This window comes from Neolamprologus brichardi, chromosome 3 (genome assembly GCF_056152115.1).
Source record: "Neolamprologus brichardi isolate AB-2024 chromosome 3, ASM5615211v1, whole genome shotgun sequence".
In the NCBI taxonomy this organism is placed as follows: domain Eukaryota; kingdom Metazoa; phylum Chordata; class Actinopteri; order Cichliformes; family Cichlidae; genus Neolamprologus; species Neolamprologus brichardi.
This window is the reverse complement of record NC_142106.1, coordinates 15,760,612-15,784,877: the sequence shown is the minus strand read 5'-3', so window position 1 is coordinate 15,784,877 and position 24,266 is coordinate 15,760,612. Positions and strand designations below refer to the sequence as shown.

At 41.1% G+C, this 24,266-nt stretch overlaps 2 protein-coding genes across 3 annotated transcripts; both read right to left on the bottom strand.

The window, feature by feature from the left end:
• Positions 1 to 2,394: 2,394 nt before the first annotated feature.
• LOC102790126 (uncharacterized) lies at positions 2,395 to 8,660 on the bottom strand. The gene is made up of 6 exons (XM_035914725.2): positions 8,353 to 8,660; positions 7,393 to 7,495; positions 7,177 to 7,292; positions 5,390 to 5,628; positions 5,180 to 5,280; positions 2,395 to 4,008 (listed from the first exon to the last, which is right to left on the bottom strand). The coding sequence occupies exons 1-6, from the start codon at positions 8,573 to 8,575 to the stop codon at positions 2,688 to 2,690; spliced, it is 2,103 nt and encodes a 700-aa protein (XP_035770618.2). The 5' UTR covers positions 8,576 to 8,660; the 3' UTR covers positions 2,395 to 2,687.
• A 987-nt stretch (positions 8,661 to 9,647) lies between these two features.
• Positions 9,648 to 13,064, bottom strand: LOC102789951 (Fc receptor-like protein 5). Of its 2 annotated transcripts, XM_087839158.1 has the most exons (6): positions 13,027 to 13,064; positions 12,701 to 12,736; positions 11,921 to 12,184; positions 10,134 to 10,379; positions 9,900 to 10,058; positions 9,648 to 9,752 (listed from the first exon to the last, which is right to left on the bottom strand). In XM_087839158.1, the coding sequence occupies exons 1-6, from the start codon at positions 13,052 to 13,054 to the stop codon at positions 9,658 to 9,660; spliced, it is 828 nt and encodes a 275-aa protein (XP_087695284.1). In that variant the 5' UTR covers positions 13,055 to 13,064; the 3' UTR covers positions 9,648 to 9,657. The 2 variants fall into 2 exon arrangements, with proteins under 2 accessions (XP_087695284.1, XP_087695283.1); XM_087839157.1 differs by lacking the exon at positions 9,648 to 9,752 and having other exon boundaries at positions 9,853 to 10,379.
• Positions 13,065 to 24,266: the final 11,202 nt, after the last annotated feature.

The following is a 24,266-nucleotide window of genomic DNA, read 5'->3' as shown; positions in this document are numbered from 1 at the left end:
CTAGTCTTGTGTTTTTCCCATGTTGAACAAGAGCATGGTGCAGGATGTTGGTAACAGCTTGGTTATCAAACTCTTAGAAACATGAAAATATGTGTGTATAGCACTGCATATGTTGTGTATCACTTTAGTTTATATGAAACATGAAAACTATCACAAAGGGTCCTGGTGAAGAACCTGCTGGAATTTAATGACAGAGATTTGCTTTGATCTCAAACTTTTAGAAGCTGTTTCATTGTTTTTCATGCAACTCTAATCTGATAAAACGCTGCATCAAAAACAAAGAGGAAGTGATGTCTATTTTTTTCTGTGTTTATTTCAAAGCAGAATGAGCTCTATTGCTGACAATAAGTGATATACAAGCAGAGTGAGCATTTCTGAGGCCCAAAATAAATTGAGTAGTAGTTCACTGAATAAACAATGGACTGTGAGCTCAGTTCCTTCATCATTAGTATGTATTATACATGTATATATGTATATGTATTATATTAGTATAATGAGCGATGTATTCCTCCAAAAGAACTGACTGAAAAAAAAAAACATGCAAAATTGCACTAAAAGAAATCTGTGAAATGACGAGGCCGCAAAAGGTGAAGCGCGTTATAGCAAGGGACCACTGTATACATAAAAATATGCATTACATGATACTGCTGATTTTATTTGAAGCAACCAAATGATTGAGATCAAACACAGCATAATATCTACAGACTGTTCTTGCTTCAGCTGTTCATCTGGATTACACAGCAGTTGACTGATTTCTAATGGCTCACACATTACGATATTTAAAGCATGACCAGCTGCAATAAACATCAAAAAAGGAAAAGAGCACATGCTGCACACAGTCACAGTAAAGAAAAGCTATAATGTTCTTAAATTAAAGGCTGGAAAACAACTTTTACATCCTTTCATTATAAATCAATTATACTTAATTATAAATCACTACAAAAGTAATGTAGAGCACTCTGCATCTGTGCCCCATTCAGTACAGTTGACTTACCATATAAGATGGAGAAATATTGTTTTTCCACTAAATATTACTGACACTGTACTTAAAACTATTTACACATGACTGAAATGTACTTAAATAATACTTATTTTTGGTTTCATGTAAATATCTAACTTTTCCCTAATTCTATTGTAGCCAACTTTAAGTACTTGTACATACAATTATATTGTTGTATATTTTTATTGTCACATTGTTGTTGAGCTAAACATACATATCATGTATGTTTAGCATTTATGGATGGCTGTTTGATCCTCTACATGTTTAAAGGTGTCCAGTCCTGAGACACTGGGGGTGGAAACAGCTGTGATGTCATTCGACTGTCACAAAGACAGAAGTGCATGAAGTGAGCAGCAAGGAGCCGCTCATGTAATCTATAGGGCAGTACAGGGCTTTGTATCTACCACTCCGCTCTGATATAACAACAGTGGCTTTCTGTTGCCCTGGAGGTCCACCCATTTGTAGTTAGAGCAACAGAAGATGCCTGGGACAGTTCAGCTATAACTTTAAACTTCTCCGGCTCATACATGCTTGGAACGATCTTGTTACACTGAAGTGGACGCGCAACGGGATATCATAGCGTGGCTCAAGCACATTCATCATAGTTTAAACCCCTTGTTTTGCACAACGGAATACGGCCTCCAGTCTGCAGCTAAACACCACAATAGCTTTTGTAATAGCTTTAGCCCGGTCAGATTGGGCAGCAAAGGGCTGCTTAAATGAAGCGCCTTCAGGCGACTTTTGTTGTGATTTGGCGCTATATAAATAAAATTGAATTGAATTGAATTAAATGCCGCAAACTCCTCTGCTCCTCCACTTGGACCGCTAGCGCTGTCCATAACTACCGCTTGACAGACTGATGACGCGCACCATACACATACCTTTTTTTTCTTTTTCGAATCTTCGGATCACGTGTGTACTGAACCGTGGAGTGGGATCGGTTCGGATTTTAGATTTAAACTGTGATCCGTTGCACCACTACTGCAGTGCATCCTATACAAAGCTACTTTAGGTCACAGCCTTATCACAGTCGGGAGCTCTGCTTGATTTGGCAGTTTTACTTCCTGACAAAACCCCAAAGGAGATTCATAGAATTGAACCAGCAAGTGTTTAAACCACTACACTATGGAGCCACACGGCTGCTGCCTGCTCAAATCTAAAAAATATTCAGAGGTTAGTACACAAAGTAAAGGAATTTCTAAGAAGCTAGGTTAAACACCTAAAGGAGCTCTGTGACTTAGGCTGATAAAGTCTAAAAAGTGGCTGTCATTTTATAAATCTTACTAGCATTACTATACAAATTTATTTTATGTCACAGGGTGACAGCCTTAAAAGCACTGCACATGCTCTGTTGTAAGTGCAGCAACACTGAAAGTTACACAATACACGACAGATTGTAGCAAAGGTTTTATTAGAGATGTCTCATAGGGGTAATACGTGTACAGGTTTATTACTGTAAAAAGTAAAACAACAATAAATAAAGCTAAAGGCAAATAAGTTAATTTTCACTGTTCTGTTTAAACAGCCTGTGATAGGCTAATGAGCTGTCCAGGATGTACCCTTCCTCTCACTCTACGGTAGCTGGGATAGGCTCCAGCCCCCTTGCGACCCCTGAATTTGATAAGCTGAGGAGAGAATGGACGTGTGTATGTTTAAAAACAAAAAAACAAACCAGAACTTTTAAGTGTTACGTTGCAGATCCTGGCGCCTGGTGGCTCTTCATGTGTGTTTTTAGACAATGGCTCTGAGTAAAAGCTTTGTCACAGAGGGTACACTTGTATGGTCTCTCTCCATTGTGGGTCCTCATGTGAACAGTCAAGTATTCTTTTCGTGCGCAAGCTTTCCCACAAATCCCGCACACAAATGGCTTGATGCCCGAGTGAAGCACTAAGTGGTTGTCTAGGTTGGTCTTGCGTTTGAAGGACCAGCCGCAGTCTGGGCAGTGGTAGGGCGTCTCCCCGCTGTGGACCCGCTTGTGAACGGTCAACGGGCCCTTGGTGCTGAATCCCTTGCCACATTCGCTGCAGTGATACGGCTTTTCATTGGTGTGAATCCTCATGTGGATCTCCAGCTGCGCACTAGTCAGGAACATTTTGCAGCAAATGTCACAGAGGTATGACCTCTCTCTGTTTGTGTGAATCTTCTCGTGTTGCCTCAGAGTCCCAGGAAGTTTAAAACGCCTCCCGCAAATCTTACAGCTGTGGGGTCTTTCCCCAGAATGGGTCATTTTGTGGCGGGATAACGATCTGTAGTCGCAGAGGGATTTACCGCACACACCGCAGAGGTGTGTCTTCCTGTTGGTGTGAGTCCTGTGATGAACCTTTAACTGCTCTTTGAGTTCAAACACTTTATGACAGGTGTGACATTTGTGGCGCTTCCCCTCCTCGTGAAGTTTTCGATGATCCTCCAGGGAAGCCTTTAGTGCAAATTCATTATGGCAAACATCACATTTGTATGGCTTCTCCCCTGAGTGGCAGGCTACGTGCTCGTCGAGGCTGAGAGCACTAAGGAAAGACTCTCCACAGATGTGACAGTCATCAGTTTTGTGTCGACTTTGAAGATGATCCTTTAAGACCTCCACAGACTCTGAGCGCTCTCCGCATGCTCCGCAAACACTTCCTGGATCGTTTCCGTGACTCCAGGCATGTTTAACAAGCAGAACTTCTGACATGTGCAGAGCTCCACAGACCAAGCAGGAAAGATTAGCAACACTTTTCTCAGTCTTAGTCCGAGTGACGCCAGGATGTCTAATCTTTTGCTTTTTTGACACCCTGGACTGCATTTTAGAATCACATCTCTTCAGTTCATTTTTGGACTTATCATTACTTTCTACTTTTTCTTCTTTCCTCTTGTTGCAGTTCCTGAACGTTTCTTTCCCCTCAGCTGCAGAGCCGGCTACAAGATCTGCAGCCGGTTCTTCACTATCAGCTTCTCCCATTTCTATCTCATTTTCTTCTCTGCCAGACGCAATCTCTGATTTGCTGCCGTCAACCTCTTGGGCAAGGCTGCTGCAGAAACCAGAAACAAAAATTAACCGGGTTTAAAGTCTACATTACAATAGAGAACAGTATGATAAGACAGTGCTACACTGCCAAACGTGAAACCTGAAGATGTTTTGAAATTTTGAAGTACAAAATCTAATTTTGCTGGGAACAAATATTTAAAGCCAAGTAAAAGCCTTTCTTCACTGTTCTTGCACTCCTTGGCACTCTAGGCTGAGGCATATTCTGCCCACTCCTCTCGAAGCAGACACACTAAACAATCTGCTAACCGAGGCACTGAAAAACTCACGAGAGTCACAGCAAGCTGGATATATGACATTATCCATTTTCTTCAAGATTGTGGTCGAGTTTGCAGTCCGAGTGGGGCGAGAGGCAAAGTTCACTGTGGTAAGTTCACTAATCTTATCTCAAGTCTAATACTGCCCTTAACCAAAGTTAGAAAGAGTTTAAGGCACAAAAGCTCCAGAACTTTAAGTGGCTGCCAAGTCCACTTTTTGACTGACAGAATGAAAGATGTTCGCTTTAAGTACCTTGTCTTTTCTGCACTTACATGGACTAATTTGAGGCAAGCTTAATTTGTAACTTGGCTACAGTTAAAAGACATGCTGCTATCAGCTGAGCCTAAATTTTGATTGGACTAAATAATCACTGGACACAAAGGGTCACCAAAAACCCCTAATGGTCATCAGCTGACAATGACTTTGTACTTGTAAAGGCTGGCTGGTGAACAACACAGGAAGCCCTAGCTTGGATATCTGCCGGCTATTCAATGATACCCCCAAAATTGACACTTGCACCAGTGACTAAGTCAGCATACTAGAAAATGGGTTCCAAATGACTGGATTTTAGCATCCAAGAAACCTTCAAATTCACCAATTTGTTACTCCATTCGCATTTCTTTGGTTATATTTCATGCCTCACTACTCACATAACGCCTCACTGACACGTTTGGGACGTCTCACTTTCCAGATTGAAACATGATAATCTCCCAATTAACAAAACAAGAACCTTAATAAAATATTTTTCCAGTTTGGTGTGGCTGTGTCGTAAACTCAACCTAATCCAACACGGATGGGATGAACTGGAGCAACAATCACGAGCCGATCCGTAACATCCAAAACATGTGTTGACTGTCCAGATATTTTACATCACTAGGCGATGCTTTTTTGTGAGTTACCTTTGTTGTCTGGTCTCATCATTAGTTAAGACAATAGAGTTCATGTTTTCAGTGTGAAGACGATGAAGGTCTTCTTCTCTGGGCTGATGCACCTCTTGAGTCTGAAAAAAACAAAATAACAAACAAAAAAAAGCACTAACAACGTAAAAGAAATACTGCTTAATAAAAAAAAGTGCTGTTCCATCTCAAAGGTTACAGAGTCTAAACTACCTTCAGTCGAATGTAGACCGTAGATCGCCCCCATCCCATGATGCTTCTGTGGATCTCCTCTGGCGTCAGCGTCTCTAGTTTCAGAGGTTGTAATTTACGCTTCTTGTCCAACGTTAAGATGTCAAAAGGTTTGTTGTCTCCGGCCAGCTGCGGGCAGGTGGATCTTAGCAGGTTCAGGAAGTCTGCCTCTTTCTGTCCCCGCGGACACTTCAGCTTCAGGACTGGACATTTCTTCAGGACTAACAGAGAGAGGAGCATAGAAACAGATGCTTAGCTTTTTACACTTAACACTTTAACATTTTCAAAATAGAAAACATTTACAGTAAATAGTGACGACATAGTTAGTAAAAAAAGTAAAAAAAAAGAAAAGAAAAAAGAAGAGATTGTGACATTAATATTTCCAGTGAATTTAAACTCTCCTTTAGGGATGTCAGCATGTAGATCACTGGTCCTGCCAAAGGTCCTTAAAGTTTTCAGAGCTGCATCTTCATTTTGCACTTAGCTCCTCCAGTGGAAAACTCCAAAGGATTAGCTTTTTAATATAAAATTCTCTTTTTATTTAATTCAGCCATGAAGGTGGAAGACGAACAACACAGTGAGATATGGTATAAAATAGGTGTGTCTCTGAGTTGAGAGACCAAGTTTCAAAATGTGTCACATTCAAAATGATGCGAAAAAAAAACGTAACAGAAGTCTGTCACTGCAACAATTTTCAAAATAAAAATAAAAATAAATTGTATCTTGAAAAGTATTTAATATATGAACATTAAAAAAACAGCAAATATTACATATAAACTTACATAAAACTTTCATGTAAATCAGAGATGGTCAAGTATATAAAAAAAAAAATCTCTAAAAAGACGCGTACAGTGGTGCGTCGCTATAACGTGGTTCACTTTTCGCGGACTCGCTGTTTTGCGGATTTTTTTTTGTGCAGTTTTGCATGCTGTTTTTTTTTTTTACAGCACGCTCTGTTCTGCTTCCTGGTTGATTGACACTGATCTACAGCCAATCTCGTGCATTATCTCCTGTACAGTACAGAATGTGTTCAGTTTACATAAATCTTCGATCACTAGCAGTGTGACTCTGAAGTGCTGTACTGCATGTTTGTAAGTTTGTTCCCCAACAAACACAACAATGCCGATGGATGTTGTTTTGCACCGTCAAAGGAATCTTTGGTTTCATTCTATAACATTGGACCTTTTTTTTTTTTTTACAAAGGTTTGAACTTTGAGAGTGTTTAACCAAGAGAGAAAAGTGTGAAAATGTTCATGCCTGTCTGAGAAAAGTGTATGAATTGTGTAGTGAGGGGTTTTACAGCCTTAAAACATCTATAATAATTGTAAAAAATAAAGTTGGCTACTACACAGGTTTCACCTATCGCGGGTTATTTTTGGAACGTAATTCCCCAGATAAACGAGGAACCACTGTATTTCCAACTTTATGTGAGGAACCTCCCCTCCCCCCTAGCCTCCCCCACCAGGAGGCTGGTATAGACACTCAAGTATGTGAATGCATTAACTACTGCCTACTAAGAGTAACCCTGGGCTTTTCAAGCATGGCTGCCATAAAAACTAAAAATAGAGAGAGACTGTGAGTACACTAAGTATGAATAAAGTGTGTGGCGATGTGCTGCAGGATACTTTTAATCCTAAAAAAAAATGCTGTGGCTCAAGAAAGGGTTATGGGAGGGGCTAGTTAATTAACTTGTTACCATTTTTTAACTTTTTAATTTTTATATATATATATTCTTTTTATACTTTTTATTACATTGAAATACGTATTACCATTTTTCAAGAGCAGGCTGGTCTGAGAGTGCTCCAGGATGCTGATCTTGAGGTCTATGTGGTTCTGAGCTCTGGCAAGATTTCTTCTTTCTGTCTCACACTGGTGTGGTGAAGACCTTAAAGACAGAGATCATCCACAGGCTAATTACAGTCTGAAATGGCCAATATTAAAATGGAAATCATCCAATATACAGGCAAGGATGGTTCATTTTCAACCTTGATGGACCGGTTATGTCCGCCGTCTGCAGATTCTCACGAGACTCTTCTTTCTCACCCTCCTCTTCCTGAACAGGGCTGAAGCTCCTGCTGCACTTTGATCCTGAAGAAAAGAAGAACAAAGTAGAAAAGCCTCTTTGAAAGCAGAATTGTTTTATTCTTATCTTAATAATAATAATAATGGATTGCATTTATATAGTGCTTTTCGGGGCCCTCAAAGCGCTTTACAATACCACTATTCATTCACTCTGACATTCACACACTGGTGGAGGCAAACCACAGCTGTAGCCACAGCTGCCCTGGGGCAGACTGACAGAAGCGAGGCTTATCCCATTGTTTTTCTTCATTTTTGCTACTTGCGCTGTCCACTTTCTGCTGTGACATAACACGTGGGACTAATGAAGGTTTATCTTATCTTAGCTTGTATTAATATTATTGTCTACGATGCTCTGCTTTTAATGTTATAGACCACACATGCCAGACTTCAATGACAAAATCTACTATTCTGCCATTCAGAATCCATTTTAAAAGTGTAAAGGACATGATTGTACACAGTTAACACAAACACGGCTGCCGAGCTGTTAATACTGCGAATATAAAATGTGTGAAATAAATAAAGAAATGAAAAATGAAAATAAATGGTATAAAGACAAACACGGCTGGGAAAAAAAAAAACATACTTCAGAAGACTTTATTTGTCCCCACGGGGCAACTAAGACACTGACCTTGCCAACCGTACATACAATACACAAACATCACATTGGGGAGACAGGTCAGGCTAGGTAGCTGGCCGGTCAGCCGCACGAGCAGCGACCCGGAAACGAACAATGGAAAAATGTACAACATGAGGAAAGACGAGAAGAAAAGAGAACTCCGCCCAGACTGAGCTCCAACAGGGAGATCAGTTTGAGAACAGGCTTGCTAAATTCTCGTTTATATGTTACAAAGAAAATGACCCACCCCCTTTGTTTAGCGTGGCTTCATGCGGTAGAAGCTCCAGCTGTCTCTTCTGCCGGTCAATCTCCTGTCTGAAGCCCGAAGCCTCTTCCTCGTACCCGGCCACCAGTGTGTCCACAGCCGCTAAGATCTCCCGGGAGGCGGCGGCGAGCTTCTCTGTAACAAACTCCCGCAGTGCCTCGGCTTTAGACATGTCAGCCAAACGGTCCGCTGTGTTTCTGCTCATCACCGCAACCACTGCTTTGATGTTTATATCAAATACTTAGTCACTCGCAGCATTGTTTACAATCTGAGAGTGTTTCCGGTTTTGGTGCCCGTTTCATTTTCTCCCACTAGGAACAGAGACCGTCACAAACGTTCCCGGGTCACCTCAACCGTCCTCTTTTGTGCGTCGATGTTTTTACAGGAGCCGTAATAAGCTTTAATCAGTGAGAACGTAAAAAAAACGAGATATCATTATATGAAAATGACGTAAAATGATCTTCAAAGTTTTTTTAATCAATGTATTACAATTCCTTTATCGTTTTCAATTTTAGCTGCATAAAACTGTAAATTTAAAACAAAAAATCGAATAAAAATGTGGGATAAATACATATTGTAAAAAACACACTAACTAGTCCGAAGAAAATTTATTAAGAGAAAAAAGAATCGAAATAGTGAATAAAGTAATGACAATAACTACAGAAACATACAAATAAATATTTTTATTTCACATTTGTTGTGCAGATGCACTTAATGGTGTAATAAAACTGAAACTACAACAATGATATGAAAGAACAACAAAATGACCAATACAGGATTCAAAAGACTACAAAAGGTTGAAAAAAAAAAAATATATATATATATATATATAAAAAAAAATTAACTAAACTAAACATAAAAACTTATACAAATACAATGCACAAAGTAAAAGCTTTCAGTTTAAAGGTACTGCAGTGGTTAGCACTGTTCCCTCAGAGCAACAAGTTCATGGGTTCAAATATGTCATCTGTGTTGTGGTTGTTTTTTTGGTTTTTTTGTAGTTTCTCTCCAGGTACTCCCGCTCCTCCCACAGTCCAAAGACATGCGGTTAGTGGGGTTAACTAGTAATTCTAAATTCCATTTGTAAATGGTTGTCTGTTTCTCATTGTTAGCCCTGCAAAAGATTGGCAAACTGTTCAGGGTGTACTCCACCTCTCCCTCTGTGGCAGCTGGGATAGGCTCTAGTAACCCTTAGCTGGACTAAAATGTGACTCTAAAAAGAGACTTGATCCTTAGCTCTATCTAAAGGTCAAGTCTCTTTTTAGAACCACATTTTAGTGCAGAAGATCAAAAGTGATGCTCTGTGGTGACAGTATGGATGCCATCATCATAATTGTTGTCAAATCCATGCTTAGGCTGGGCATGAGACTTTAGCATCTGACCTGCAGTCAGAAAAGGTAGAATATAAATAATATAATATATATGTTTTTATAAATAAAATAAAAACAGAATACACACATGAAGAGTTCAGAGAGAGATGAGTTAACTGTCAGCATATTGATTGATCAATGAACGATTCAGAGTGTTACCTGTGGTTCTGTGTCGATATAAAGAAACCAAGAGGAGAGTGGAGATGATGTACGGACAGAACACCATGAGGTACCATATCAATATGAACACAAGTTGGGGGGAGGTGGGCTCAGGTGAAAGAGGTGAGTCAGGAGCAGATGTAGTTATTTTAAGTTTACCTGCAGAGAGAATCCCACCTGTTACAGTAAATATGTGGATAAAATAAGAGGTGAAATCAGAGTGAAGCTCCTCACCTGTGACAGTGATCCAGCTGGATGGAGACTCTCCATGACCGCTGATGTCACACTTGTAGAGGCCTTCATCAGACCTGGAAACAGGCTGGATGGTCATGTGACCTGTAGGCTGCTTCCTGATGAGGGAGCCATCTTTATAGAAAGCAGCTGGGAGGTTGGAGGGAGTGGTCTTTGTTTTACAGAGCAGAGTGACGTCATCTCCCTCCATCACAGGGAGGACAGGACTCTGCAGGATCACTGATCCACCTCAACACAGAGACAAACTACAGCATTTCATCCATTTACACACAGCTTCATCAACACTAACTCCACACACTGATCCACAGGTACCAACTTTAAGGGCTAAAGCGTAATACACATTTCCCCCCTTCTCTAAGTACACAATAAGAGCATGAAAGTAGCAGAGGACTAACCAATAACTTTAACAGTAACTGTTTGAAGCCATTGCAATGTTTGAACCTCATACTATGAAGTTTATATATTTCAGAGTCACAGACCCCCAGAATAGTATAAGAGTGGGCTGAAATTCACTTGGAGTATGTGCAGTTTTAACAGAATTTAAAGATGTTTTTTATTCCCAAAAGATCTTAAGACTGTCTTCTTTACTTAAATGTTATGGAGACTCAAACATGCTGTAAAGATAAGGTGACTCAAAAAGTGCCAATTTCCCGCTCAGCTCAATGTCCTTCAAAGACCCGTAACTCTGATAATAATGATGGAAATCCTAATAATATAATAAGTAAATAAATAAAAATTATATGTACAATGGCTTGAAAAAGTGTTTACTGCCTTCCTGAGTTCAGATATTTTGTCACACTTTCAGATCATCAAACAAATTTAAATATTAGACAAAGACAACACAAGTAAAGAGAAAATACAGTTTCTAAATGAAGGTGTTTATAAGAGGATAAAAAATCTAAACCTACATGGTCCGTGTGAAAAGTTAATTGTGGTACATCATATCGTTGGAAACCCTGATTACCGCCACACCTTTTTTAGATAAAGAAATAATTTAAGTAGCACCTGCCTGACAAAATGGAGTAGATCACAAGATCCTCAAAAGCCAGACATTATGCCAGGATCCAAGGAAATTGAGGAGCAAATGAAAAACAAAAAACAAAACAAAAACAAGTCTCTCAGTTTGGAAAAGGTTAGCTATTATCTGCAAATGCAAATGGTGAAGCTCCCCAGGAGTGGCCAAAATTACCCTAAGAGTGCTGCAACTCATCGAAGAGGTCACGAAAGACATCAGAAAAACATCCACAGAACTGCAGGCTTCATGTGCCTCAGTTAAAGTCAGAGTTCACGGCTCTACCATAAGGAAGCAACTAGTCAAAAATGGCCTGCATGGCAGAGTTCCAACACAAAAACCACTGCTGAGCAAAAGGTACATCTCAGTTTTACCAGAAAACATCTCGATGAGAAATATGGAAAATACTCTGTGGACTGATGAGACAAAAGCTGACCTTTTTTGGAAGATATGTGGTCTGTTACATCTGGCATAAAATTAACAGCATCTAATCAAAGGAACATCGTACCAACAGTAAAGTATGGTGGTGCTAGTGTGATTAGTGTTTAGGGGGCAATAACTTTTTCCTACAGGCCCATGTAGGTTTGTATATTTTTTCCCTTCATTTAGAAACTGCATTTTGTGTTTTAGTTGTGTTATTTTTGTCTAATATTTAAATTTGTTTGATTTGAAACATTTAAGTGTGACAAACATACAGAAAAAATGAAATCAGGAAGCGAGCAAACACTTTTCACACCACCTTATGTGCTGAGCTTACCACTGACTGTCAGGTGGATGCTCTTGCTTGTTGCTTTCTCTCTGGACTCACACCAGTAAACCCCGCTGTCCAGCGGGTCAATGTAGGTGATGTTACAGGACGAACCAGCTGGTTTTCCCCACCCAGCTCCACACTGAGTCCTGGTTTCAAAGGTTGTGTTTCTCCTCAGAGTCCATCCAGCAGAGCTGTCGTCCTCCTCACAGCTCAGAGACACAAAGTCTCCGTAGAACAGCTGAGAGCTGCTGGGACTCACAGTCAGACGAGCTGAGAAACATGAGCGAGTCTGGGTTTTAAATAAATATCAGGGACTTTGATTTTACTCTATTTGAGGTGCAGAAGAAAAAAACAATACAAGAGTGTAGCAATAGATTAATGAGTTGGAAGGTTTATCAGATGGCAAAACACCACCCAGTTAACATATTTTATTTATTTAAGCCTCACAGATGCTTGCAGGTTGAAGTTGGCTCTAGATAACCAGCTGCTGGCTGTGCAGATATAATTCTGAAGGTCTGTCTTAATGAAACTAAAGAGGATTTTCTTTTCTTTTTTTAAACTTTTACCATAATTTTTGGGTATTTCTGTTGAAATCAGGGTGCTGATTATGAAGAAGTGTTGATAAATGTATTAAACATTTCATTCTGCAGGTTATTCTGCTCATTATTGGATCCACTTCATTCTGTTGTGACTTGATTTTGTTTTAGAACAGCACAATATTCAGCACCAAAAACTTTTCACCTTTAACCTTTCAATGTTAGTTTGTCCTATAACAGGTTTACTAACCTTGGTTTGTTGTGCAGCAGATCAGTGAGGTCAGAACTGCAAAGAGAGGCAAAGTTTCAGTGAGCTTCAGTGAAGTTTTGCTTCAAACTCCAAATGTCAAGGAAAAAAGTGCAGCAGTGACAAACAGAAAGTGTTTTTCAGGGACAGGATGTAGGTTATAGATGTAGGTGAGAAAGTAAATCAACACTTACTTAAACCTTATTTTTAAACCGTTTAATGAAGCAAAAGTTTAATTTAGAAACTTTCTGTGAGTCAAATTTTATTTAATTGTGCCGCTCTTTTTCATCAAGCTGTAAATGTAGGTAAATAAAGCTTTTCGTACTTACAGAGGAGTCGTAGAGACATTTGACCCATTGTGCTGTGAGCAGAGATGTGAGCAGTCACACCTACCGCCTTCCTCGGGTCTAGCTGCTTTGTGGTTTTTTTTAAAAGCAGTGACAGGAAACCTGACCTTCTTACAGTAATTCTTCAGACGAGTTATGAAACATCCAGTGAATTTAAGCCACAAACACACTCAGATTTTTATTTGACCATTTTAAAATCACTCACTCATCACATTTCATGCTGGCATGACAGACATCACATATGAGTACAAACAAAGTCCAGAGCAGATGGGCTGATGTGAGTTAGAGAGATTTCCCTCACGTCACTGCGACTAAAAAGAGATCATTCACAAGCTTGTGCAGTTATCTTTAAGGGATGATGTCACTAGAAAATAGCAAAATAAATGAAGACGTCCTCAAGAAATTCTGTAGTCACAGAGTTTGTCTAATGTAGTAATTAGGGCTAAATTTATCTTTGCAAACAATTATGCATGTTGCTTTGGATTGAAGGAGACGGTTTAGCACAAAATTAGTTGCATAGCCTGTAAAGTTGGCCCAATTTAAGGTTATCAATTATTATATGGCATCTTGCAGTCAGTGTTCTCAGGTGTAAGTTTAACAGGTTCCCTCCACTAAGCCTTAATGAATAACGTTAGGTTTTCAGATGTACAAAAAGTGGGCTCATATCTGATGGCATGAATATAAACCTCAGTTTCCTTTGTGAAACAGCAAAGTAGGAGGAGCCAAACAACCAAATGTTAAAGCTGGCTACCTGTTCAAGTGTTCTCTTATCTGTGGTGCACAAATCTGGGGATGGTTAGTTCATAAAGCTAACTTACAAAGAAATGTGAAATTGTCCAACTCGGGTACCAAATAAGTGAGTTTAGATAAATTTGGTGATTTTATCTCCTCAAGTTACACCTCATAATCTTTTAAATCCTCAGATGTTTCAGTCCCATCTAAAGATATCCTCAGGAGTATGTCTGTGAAGGTTCTCAGTCACCCAGGCCATCGTAGTCAAAGGAGATTGGAAAGATCATTTGAGTCAGTCAGAACTAATTGACTCAGAATTAACTGATTAGCACATTTCACATGCATATGCCATTAATCAGATTTTAAAAATACACCAATTTGGCTTCTCATATACAAACTCAGCATGCACCAAGAGGTCTCTCAAATATTTGCCCACATTTACAAACAATATCCTATACTGGGGAATTTGATTTCAATAAATCTCAGTACTTCAAAAAAACTGATGTCACAATAAGTCACTGAATCCATCTATTGTGCAAACTTCTTTACATTATACATTAAGTTCTTGGGAATAATATAATTATGTATCGACCAAATGCCGGCCAAATGGGAGTCTTTGGACAGACCAATAATTTTTCAGTCACTAGTTTGAGTTTCAATTGGAGCTTGCAATTTGTTCCTTACCAATTAGCATGGATTACCTGCCTTATTTAAGAATGTTATAATCACTCTTGTCTTGAAGAATATTGAATTTGAATGCAGAGAGCACTTTGACCACACAAATATGTACACGATGTGGATATTTGTGTTTTTAAAGTTTTTGTTTTCTTATTGAAAAGGTTTAAGAAATATTACAGTGTTTGTGCTGATTTTGTATTTGGAGATTTTTCCCTAACCTGTAAAATGCTTTACATTGTTTGACCCATCAGACCCAGTTATTCCCAGCGCCAACATTTGTACCACTAGCCACCACTGGTCACAGCGTTAAAGATGTGTTGCCAGCTTTTTATGTGATGTCATCTGCTTCCCTGTTCACAATGGGTCGCCACAGCAAGTAAATTTGCATGTTTGAGTTTGGAAGATTTGCCAGATACCTTTCCTGATATGACTCCAAAGGATTAGGATTTGAATGATTCCAATCATTTACATTTCTTTAAATTCTTTAAATCCTTGGTGAATGCAGAGGTGCCACCAAGTAAGGCAGGTAACTACTAGGTGCCCCAGGGGCAGCAGAGGCCCCCTGAGGACTGACAAACTGCAGCAGAAGCCATGTACAAAGTCTGCAGTGACATTGGCTGTGTCGCAATCCAGCGACCACACGCATCGGAGTACACGCAGTTCACATACTATGTACAGTGCGTACTAGGAAGTACGAGAAGTGCGGAAGTGAGACGTTGTGAAATGGGACAGTCTAGCCTTCGTCGTGCTGCTCAGGTTGCATTTTTCTAACCGCGAGAAACGTTTCATACAGCATTGTTTGACAGAAATGAAGGAGAAAAAATGTTTCTTTGTTCATTCATTTGTTTTATGACATCACTTTGATTAGTTGAGTATCTGAGGGTGAGACCACAGGACTGTAAAACATGATTGTTGGGCTTCATTTCTGTATTGAACAGTCATTTCAAGATTAGTTAGTAAATAACAATTAGCTAATGTTGTTCATGAGACTAAAGTCATCTCACTGTGGTAATGTAAATATAATATGGCCAATATTAAAGTTAGTATTTTATAAATCATGATTAGTTATTACAGCAGTGAACTTGAACTCTGTGTCAAATGAACTTCAGTAAAGATTCAAGTTGCAGTTATTTATATTTCCAATCACCTTAAATCTTCACTCAAAGACAAGTATCTTTGACAGTGTATATATAGATGTATTATACATAAGCGACAAATATTGTTCGTTTAATATGTTGGCATTATTACATTTGGCTCAATGCTTACATACATGTGTAAAAAGCAAATGTACGAGCTGTAATAACCTGAAGGCCCTGAGTACTTTCTCCCACACTGAAAACGCTGGAATGATAAAATTATTTGAACATTACCTAATAAGACTGATTCAGGACAGACAATTAGTTATTTTAAACTTTTCTAGCAGTCCTTCACAAACAGGGAACAGTCTGTCTATTCTCTCCATCTGTCAGCTGCTGCTGGCTCTTCCTCCTCCTCTTCCTCACACACTGCTGAGTTTGTCCTGGTGGATCATCGGGGGTGCAAAGCCTCACAGATGATGTGCAGCAGTGGGTCCCTCAGTCTGTCCTCACTCTGGACACTTGCAGTTGTCACACATGGAAATCAAATGTGTGATAAGCTGCAGGATTCAAACACAAGTGTAACTTGTGAAGAAAGAAAGAAAGATTGATTACATTTCCTCTCTATTAACAAATATCCTGATAATTACACCCAACACCTTTCTTTGGTCATCACTCTTAGATAGAGAGCTACAGTATATGGACAAAAGTACACTGTTCTAGTCATGAAATTCCTTGCCTCCAAGATATTCAGTCATCAGCTGGAAGTGGTTTTACTACAAAATGGAAACATTTAATAATGAGTAAACTGTCTGCATTTCCTAGCTTACTATGTTCTGGTACGATTCTGTATTATGGGTTAGGTTCTGATTATTTTGCTGTGGTGTGTTGATTATTATTACTGTCCTGTGTTTTTGAGCCCCCTCTGTTCTGTGCCTACCCTGGTCCCGCATCTCTGTTTCCTCTGTCATGTCTGCAATGTCATAGTGTCTGCTCGTGAGTCTGTGCCGTTTCTCAATTCTGAAATACACGAGTCCGTACTCGCGTTCTCGCCAAGTCCGAACTTTGTAAGTTTGCACGGGAGTTCAGACTTGGCGAGAATGCAAGGATGCAACACGATTATTCTACAATTGGAATGGCAGTGTACTTGATGACATCACATCTCCAGAGTTTTTACTGCTGTTCCCCTTAATGTAACTGTGATAAATATGTTATGAAGCTTAACTTTAATCTCAGCCAAACCGATTTACCTCGGAACAAATAAAACACTGAAATAAACCAAATATTAACATTTATAAGTTATCTAAGTGACTTATATATCATGTTTGACCTGAGTAACGAAAGACTGCGGGGGATTTAAAAACGATGTGCCGGGAGTTCGCTGTTCTCGCCGGCTCTAGTGAGCCTTGATTTCCTGGTAAGCTATCGAGCTGGTGGGATAAGAAACGTCTCTGAAAACGTCGGAGCACTTTTGCAAACATGTGATGTCATGATAAATCGAGCAGATATTTGAAGTTTACACAGCTACATTCTCGCCTTAACGTAAATGTTTATTTTGTGGCCCAGAAAGAATAAGATTTTTTAGCCGTGCTCCTCCGCCATTGCCACATTCAGAGGTTCCTAACGTGGGGGTAGGGGGCACGGTATGAATTTAAAAAAAGAAAGAAAAAAAGAACGCTTGGACACTGCTAGCATAATGGACAGCTTTTTGACAGGGTTCCTGCACAAACGCAAAGCAGGAGATGAAGCATCTCCAAATATGTTTCCCAACAAACTATCTTCCATGCCAAATACTACAGGGTGGGCCATTTATATGGATACACCGTAATAACATGGGAATGGTTGGTGAGTCCTGTTTGTGGCACATTAGTATATGTGAGGGGGCAAACTCCTCAAGATGGGTGGTGACCATGGTGGCCATTTAGAAGTCGGCCATCTTGGATACAACTTTTGTTTTTTCAATAGGCAGAGGGCCATGTGACACATCAAACTTATTGGTAATGTCACAAGAAAAACAATGGTGTGCTTGGTTTCAACGTAACTTTATTCATGAGTTATTTACAAGTTTCTGACCACTTATAAAATGTGTTCAATGTGCTGCCCATTGTGTTGGATTGTCAATGCAACCCTCTTCTCCCACTCTTCACACACTGATAGCAACACCGCAGGAGAAATGCCAGCACAGGCATCCAGTATCCGTAGTTTCAGGTGCTGCACATCTCGTATCTTCACACCATAGACAATTGCCTTCAGGTGACCCCAAAGATAAAAGTCTAAGGGGGTCAGATCAGCAGACCTTGGGGGGCCATTCAACTGGCCCACGACGATCAATCCACTTTCCAGGAAACTGTTCATCTAGGAATGCTCAGACCTGGCACCCATAATGTGGTGGTGCACCATCTTGCTGGAAAAACTCAGGGAACGTGCCAGCTTCAGTGAATAAAGAGGGAAACAAATCATCATGTAACAATTTCAAATATCCAGTGGCCTTGAGGTTTCCATTGATGAAGAATGGACCCACTATTGTTGTACCCCATATACCACACCAAACCATCACTTTTGTTGTTCCAACAGTCTTGGAGGGATCCATCCAATATGGGTTAGTGTCAGACCAATAGCGGTGGTTTTGTTTGTTAACTTCACCATTCACATAAAAGTTTGCCTCATCACTGAACAAAATCTTCTGTGTGAACTGAGGGTCCTGTTACAATGTTTGTTTTGCCCATTCTGCAAATTCTGTGCGCCGATCTGGGTCATCCTCGTTGAGATGCTGCAGTAGCTGGAGTTTGTAAGGGTGCCATTTGTGAGTAGCTAATATCCGCCGAAGGGATGTTCGACTAATGCCACTCTCCAGTGACATGCGGTGAGTGCCACGCTGTGGGCTCTTGCTGAATGAAGCTAGGACAGCCACTGATGTTTCTTCATTACTGACAGTTTTCTTGCATCCACATTTTGGCAAATCCAAAACTGAACCAGTTTCACGAAACTTAGCAATCAGTTTGCTGACTGTAGCATGGGAGATGGGTCTTCTCTTAGGGTGTCTTGCATCTAAATCTGCTGCAATGACCCGGTTACTGTGTTCACCAGATATCAACACAATTTCGATCTGCTCCTCACGTGTTAACCTCTACGACGTGAGAATGGCTGTGAACAAAGAGAAACTTGTAAATAACTCATGAAAGAATAAAGTTACGTTGAAACCAAGCACGCCATTGTTTTTCTTGTGACATTACCAATAAGTTTGATGTGTCACATGGCCCTCTTACTATTGAATAAACAAAAGTTGTATCCAAGATGGCCGACTTCTAAATGGCCACCATGGTCACCACCCATCTTGAGGAGTTTGCCCCCTCACATATACTAATGTGCCACAAACAGGACTTTAATATCACCAACCATTCCCATTTTATTACGGTGTATCCATATAAATGACCCACCCTGTAGAAAATATGGTGAAGCATATCTTCCCTTTGGCTTCACCTGCACAAGTGCCAAGGTAGATCTCCCCTGCGTAATTGGTTTTCCCTTCGTTGGGAGCAGCGCTGGGCTCTCCAAATCACAGACAAACAGTATCCCACATTCTTGATTTTTAGTTCACAAACACTTGTTGTAATGACTAAACTACTCCTGACATTTTGGAGATGTTAGCTCTTTATACAGTAAAGTTACAGCGGGATACAAATAACATCAGGCTGATCCTGCCAAGATTTGTTGCCCCGGTTCAAATCATGGACAAACAGTATCCCACAGCTGTTTATGTTTTTGAACCCATTTTGCACAGAGAAGCATTTTTTTAAAACTGTATTGATAGTAATGTTGTGTTACGGTTCTGGGTTCGACCCAGCATTTTGAGTTCTTATGTTCTGGTTTATTTTTGAATAATGGACTGTCTTCCTTCTCTGGTGCTTTATTGATTATTATTATTATAAGCTATGTTTCAGTTATTCTTAATGATGGTGTTGGAACCATCAGCAGGTCTGCAGTCGTGGGCGAAGAGGGAGTAAAGGAAAGGGCTCATCACACAGCCTTGTGGTACACCGGTGTTCATTGTGATTGTAGATGAGCAGCGGTTATCCAGCCGGACATGTTGGGGGCAGTTGGTCAGGAAGTCCAGTAACCATTTGCAGATGAGGGAACTGATGCCCAGGTCTGTCAGTTTCCTGATGAGTTGTGAGGGGTGGATTGTATTGAATGCTGAACTGAAGTCTACAAACAGCATTCTGGCGTATGTGTTGTTGTTGTCCAGGTGTGAGAGGACAGAGTGGGGGTCCAGGGTGGGGGGGGAGACAGGATTTGAAGTGTGCTAGGACCAGCTGCTCTAGGCACTTAGTGATGATGGGGGTGAGTGCTACTGGGCGGTAGTCATTGAGGCAAGATGGGTTGGAGTTTTTGGGTATCGGGACGATGGAGGTGGATTTGAAGCAGGCCGGTACCACAGCGTGGGCCAAGGACAGATTGAATATGTCTGTGAGCACTCCTGCAAGCTCCCCAGAACACGCTTTAGAACACGCCCGGGGATGCCATCAGGACCTGCAGCCTTGTGGACATTGATCCTGCTCAGCACCGCTCCTACATCGGTGGGGGAGAGAGTCAGAGGTTGGTGGTCTGGCGTCACGTCTGCTTTGGTTGTGGTTGTGGGGTTCCCTCGCTCAAAACGAGCATAAAAGTTGTTGAGCTCATTGAGGAAGGAGACATCAGAGGATGCGGGGGAGGGTTTGGTGGTCCTGTAGTCTGTAATGGTCTGGAGTCCTTGCCACATGCATCGGGGGTTGGAGTTGGAGAAGTGTTCTTCTACCTTCTTTTTGTAATGGTGTTTGGCTTTTTTGATGCCCTTCTTTAGATTAGCCCTGGCTGTACTGTAGGCGTGTGCATCTCCTGACCTAAAGGCAGTGTTGCGGGCCTTCAGGAGGAGACGAACATCCCGGTTCATCCAAGGCTTCTGGTTGGGGTACATGGTGATCCGTTTCTGGGTGGTGACACTGTCTGTGGTTTCGGAGATGTAATCCAGTACAGATGAGGCATACTGGTCCAGGTCTGTGTGGCTGAACATATTCCAGCCTGTGTTTTTAAATCTGTCCTGGAGCACTGCGTCTGTCCCCTCTGGCCACACTTTAATTGTCCTCACAGCAGGTTTCACACGTTGGATGAGTGGTGAATACCTAGGTGTGAGGAACAAGGAGAGATGGTCCGATTGTCCAATGTGGGGGAGGGGTGTGGCTTTGTAGGCTCCAGCCAGGTTGGAATACACATGGTCTAAAGTCTTGTCTCCTCTGGTGTGGCAGGAGACATGTTGGTGGAATCTGGGGAGGACTGTCTTTAATTTGGTGTGGTTGAAGTCGCAGCAACAACAAAAGTAGCCTCGGGGTGTTTATTCTGGTGGTTGTTAATGGCTGCAGAAAGTTCTTTCATGGCCAACCTAGCATTAGCGTCGGGGGGATATACACGGCAGTGAGTATGATCGAAGTGAGTTCTCTGGCAAAAAGCCTCAAGATGTCTACCATCTCCTTCAACAGGTTCCACTCTCTTGTTGTAAATAATAACTCCTTGTGCCCAGCCATTTCAAGAACAGCACAGAGTTTTAGATGTTCAGATTGGAGAACTTTACTTCTCTCAGTGTTGAATTCCATCTTGTGATTACAGCAGCAGGAATCCATTTCTGTTCATCAAATTTAGCTTCAAACACATCTTTGAATGTTGTGCTTGTGTGCAGTAGAGAGCTGAGCTTAGATAACTTTGAAAGTACAGGAGATGCCACTTTGGTCTCTGACAAACCGTCTCTCACCACCAGCTGAAGTGTGTGCACAAAACGCTGCAGGTGCTGTGTCTTTGCCATAGCAGCACCTACTGTTTCTTGATCTTCCAAGGTTAAGTCGTGCCAAAGCTCTGGGTCGTCAAGATGATCACCATCCTCATCATGTTCCTCACCTTGCTCAGTGGGGAAGCACACAGTGAATGCTTTCAGCATATTGGCAGCATTGTCACTAATAATATAGTCTAGGTTATCTTTGATGTTGTATTTGTCACATATAGCTTCAAATTTCTCACAGATTCTTTCACCAGTGTGCAATCCTTTGAAGCGGTCAAAGGCCAGCAGTTTGGATTTCAGCTGCATCCTCTCTTTCTCTTTCTGTATCCAATGCAGTGGTACCAAGGAAACCCCTCATCCTTCGGTCCGACCAAATGTCTACAGTGACTGAAACATGATCATTCTTGCTCAACTGAGTTTTTAACATTGAACGTTTCTCAGCAGCGAGGTTCTCTGTTTTTGATATAATTGTTCTGCGACATACCGGGCTGTATTTTCTGTCAACTAGGGATGGGTATCGTTTAGGTTTTATCCGATACCAGTACCAAACCGGTATTTTTGAAACGGTGCCGGTGCTTAAACGGTGCTCGAACTGGTGCTTAAAGAATGGAGAATGCAAACTTTGTCCAAAAACCTCTCATGTTCAGCTGTTTTTTTGTAAAAAGATAACAATGTTAGCCTTTTCTGCAGCTATGGGGCATATATGGTATCACTCTTGGCTGGAAGCAGTGCTTAAACAATGGAAAAAACACAAACTTTGTCCAAAAACCTCTCATGCTTAACTGTTTTCCAATTTTTCTTTTGTCATTTTAGCCTTTTTGGCCAGGGTGAAGGGAGTATCTACCATCAAACAAGAAGACAGCCGCATGTAACTACGACGGTGTTTGCTAGTTCACCTTACATGCATTAATGTAATAACGTGGTTAGCCTACTCAACGTAAATTACACACGAACAACATTAAGCTACTCACGCAGAGAAGAACGGCTGCTGCTGCCATCATCATCCGTCATCATTTCTGCTACACTGGCAGGGCTAGGGGCCAGGACTCTCCTCTTCGGGATCTTGGGGAATGTTGCTAAATCCGGGTCCGATAACAGGCACCACACCCGTAGTACAGTGCATTTCTCGGCTTTAAAAAAACCCCGCTATGCGTCGCCAGGGGTTTCATCAGATCCGAGGTGTTACCTCCTTTTCACAGTATCACAGTATCACCTTAAAGCACTTGTTGCAGGCTGCTGAGTTTGCATCTTTTGCTGTAAAGTACAGCCAGACTTTTGACCGCTTCGCCCTGGGCATTTTTAATTTGTAGCTCTGCTATTAAAGAACGTACGTACCTGGGCCCACCTACTATCCTTGGAAACGTAAAATGATTGGCTAGAATCTGAAGTGTATCACATCTCAGGAAAAAAAAAAAACAGACCGAAATGTGCGCTGCTTTTTGGTCTGGTTACTACCGTTTATGTCAGAACCATACCAGTACTCATCCCTACTGTCAGCTACTGTCAGAAAGTGCCAAAAATTCTTGTTTTCCACAATAGAAAGGGGCAGGTTGCACCAATAATCAAGTCACTTAATAATGCATTTGTGATCACTTTCTGCTGTGGATGAGTCATGCTGTACTGTCCAGCACAAGTTTCCATAAACTGTGATATGGAAGGCTGTTGAGGTTCATTTGTGATCCTCTTTTTCATCTGGTATTCTTCAAATCTGATAGAGGTAAGCATATTAGACTCATGTCAGAAATTCCATTCCAGCCATTCATGAATTGGATTTAATAATGTGTCAGATGTCTTGTGGATATGAAGGGATGTACAGTGCCTGTTTCAAGGTTGTTTGTTAGCACTGCCCCCTGCTGTCCCTCAAGCAAAACTCTGCCTCCCCTCTTTGCTCTGCAACTCCAGTGCACTTGGTGCCGTCAGCAAACTCTACATAGTGTGTCTTGGGCTGGAAACTGTCGTTGAATTTTCTGAACTTCGTTATATCTGTAACAATATGCACAGTTGTCCCTGTGTCCACCATCAAAATCTTTTTGTTGACGCCATGCTCTGACTGGAACTCTGCATCCTCGCTGCTTATCCGGAATGCGTAGTCTTTGCTGCTCGACTCCTCGGAAACTTTTCGTGCATTATCCTGCCGCCGTTTCCGTCTGCAGGTTGAGTCCCGATGGGTGGTGCTTTTAGACTCTCTACACCACTGCTTGCGCTGACACGTCCTGGCTTTGTGTCCCTTTAGTCCGCATCTGAAACACACTATGTCTGCGTTGCTGGCTCCACGGTCATTCGAATTTTCAAAAGTGGGTTTGTTGCTCGGTCGTGCACGTGCTTTCATGGCATTGTCATCTGATGCTGCAGCGTGCATTTTCTCTGTGTCTTCATAGCTCCGCAGTTTAGTTTTAAATTCAGCCAAAGTCACTTCAACTTCACTTTGTGTGACATGGATAGCATACGGTTTGAATGATTTAACAAAACAACCTGGAGAGCCGGTTCGGAGCCGGTTCTCTAAAAAGAGCCGAAAATTCCATCACTAGAGTGTAACTACGACTCCTCTTCCTCCCTCTGCTCAGTGCAAAAAAAAGGCTTGCATGTGGCGTGAAGCGAAAAAAGTGAGAGAGAGAGAGTGAGAGAAAGAAAAAATATGCATGTCTAACAACTGCTGTTGTTAATAACTTTTTAGAGTTCAGAACTGCTATCCAATTAAATATGAGTCATGAGTGGTAATCTTATCAGACAGGTAGCAAAGCTTATATATCCACCTGTTTGACATCAGACGGGAGTCCTGGGAGGAGCCACAAGGGCTCCATCCTGAGAAGGAGCGCAGAGGCAAAGGCACAGAGATATTTACTTTTCATCATTCCGACCACTGAATGCTGTTTTTTCCAAAACCAGTTGAGCAAGTCACAGTGTACTACAACAGTACACTGTGTATTCAC

What these genes read in the sequence shown, in the direction of transcription:
- LOC102790126 (XM_035914725.2), bottom strand. Translation starts at nt 8,575, where the DNA reads ATGAGCAGAAACACAGCGGACCGTTTGGCTGACATGTCTAAAGCCGAG. An exon ending in CGGTCTACATTCGACTGAAG is followed by an intron (nt 5,281 to 5,389) that starts GTAGTTTAGACT and finishes TGTTTTTTTCAG; the next exon opens with ACTCAAGAGGTGCATCAGCC. An exon ending in GATGAGACCAGACAACAAAG is followed by an intron (nt 4,009 to 5,179) that starts GTAACTCACAAA and finishes TGGTTTCTGCAG; the next exon opens with CAGCCTTGCCCAAGAGGTTG.
- LOC102789951 (XM_087839157.1), bottom strand. Translation starts at nt 13,054, where the DNA reads ATGGGTCAAATGTCTCTACGACTCCTCT. An exon ending in AATGTCTCTACGACTCCTCT is followed by an intron (nt 12,737 to 13,026) that starts GTAAGTACGAAA and finishes CTCTCTTTGCAG; the next exon opens with TTCTGACCTCACTGATCTGC. An exon ending in CATCCACCTGACAGTCAGTG is followed by an intron (nt 10,380 to 11,920) that starts GTAAGCTCAGCA and finishes CTCTGTGTTGAG; the next exon opens with GTGGATCAGTGATCCTGCAG.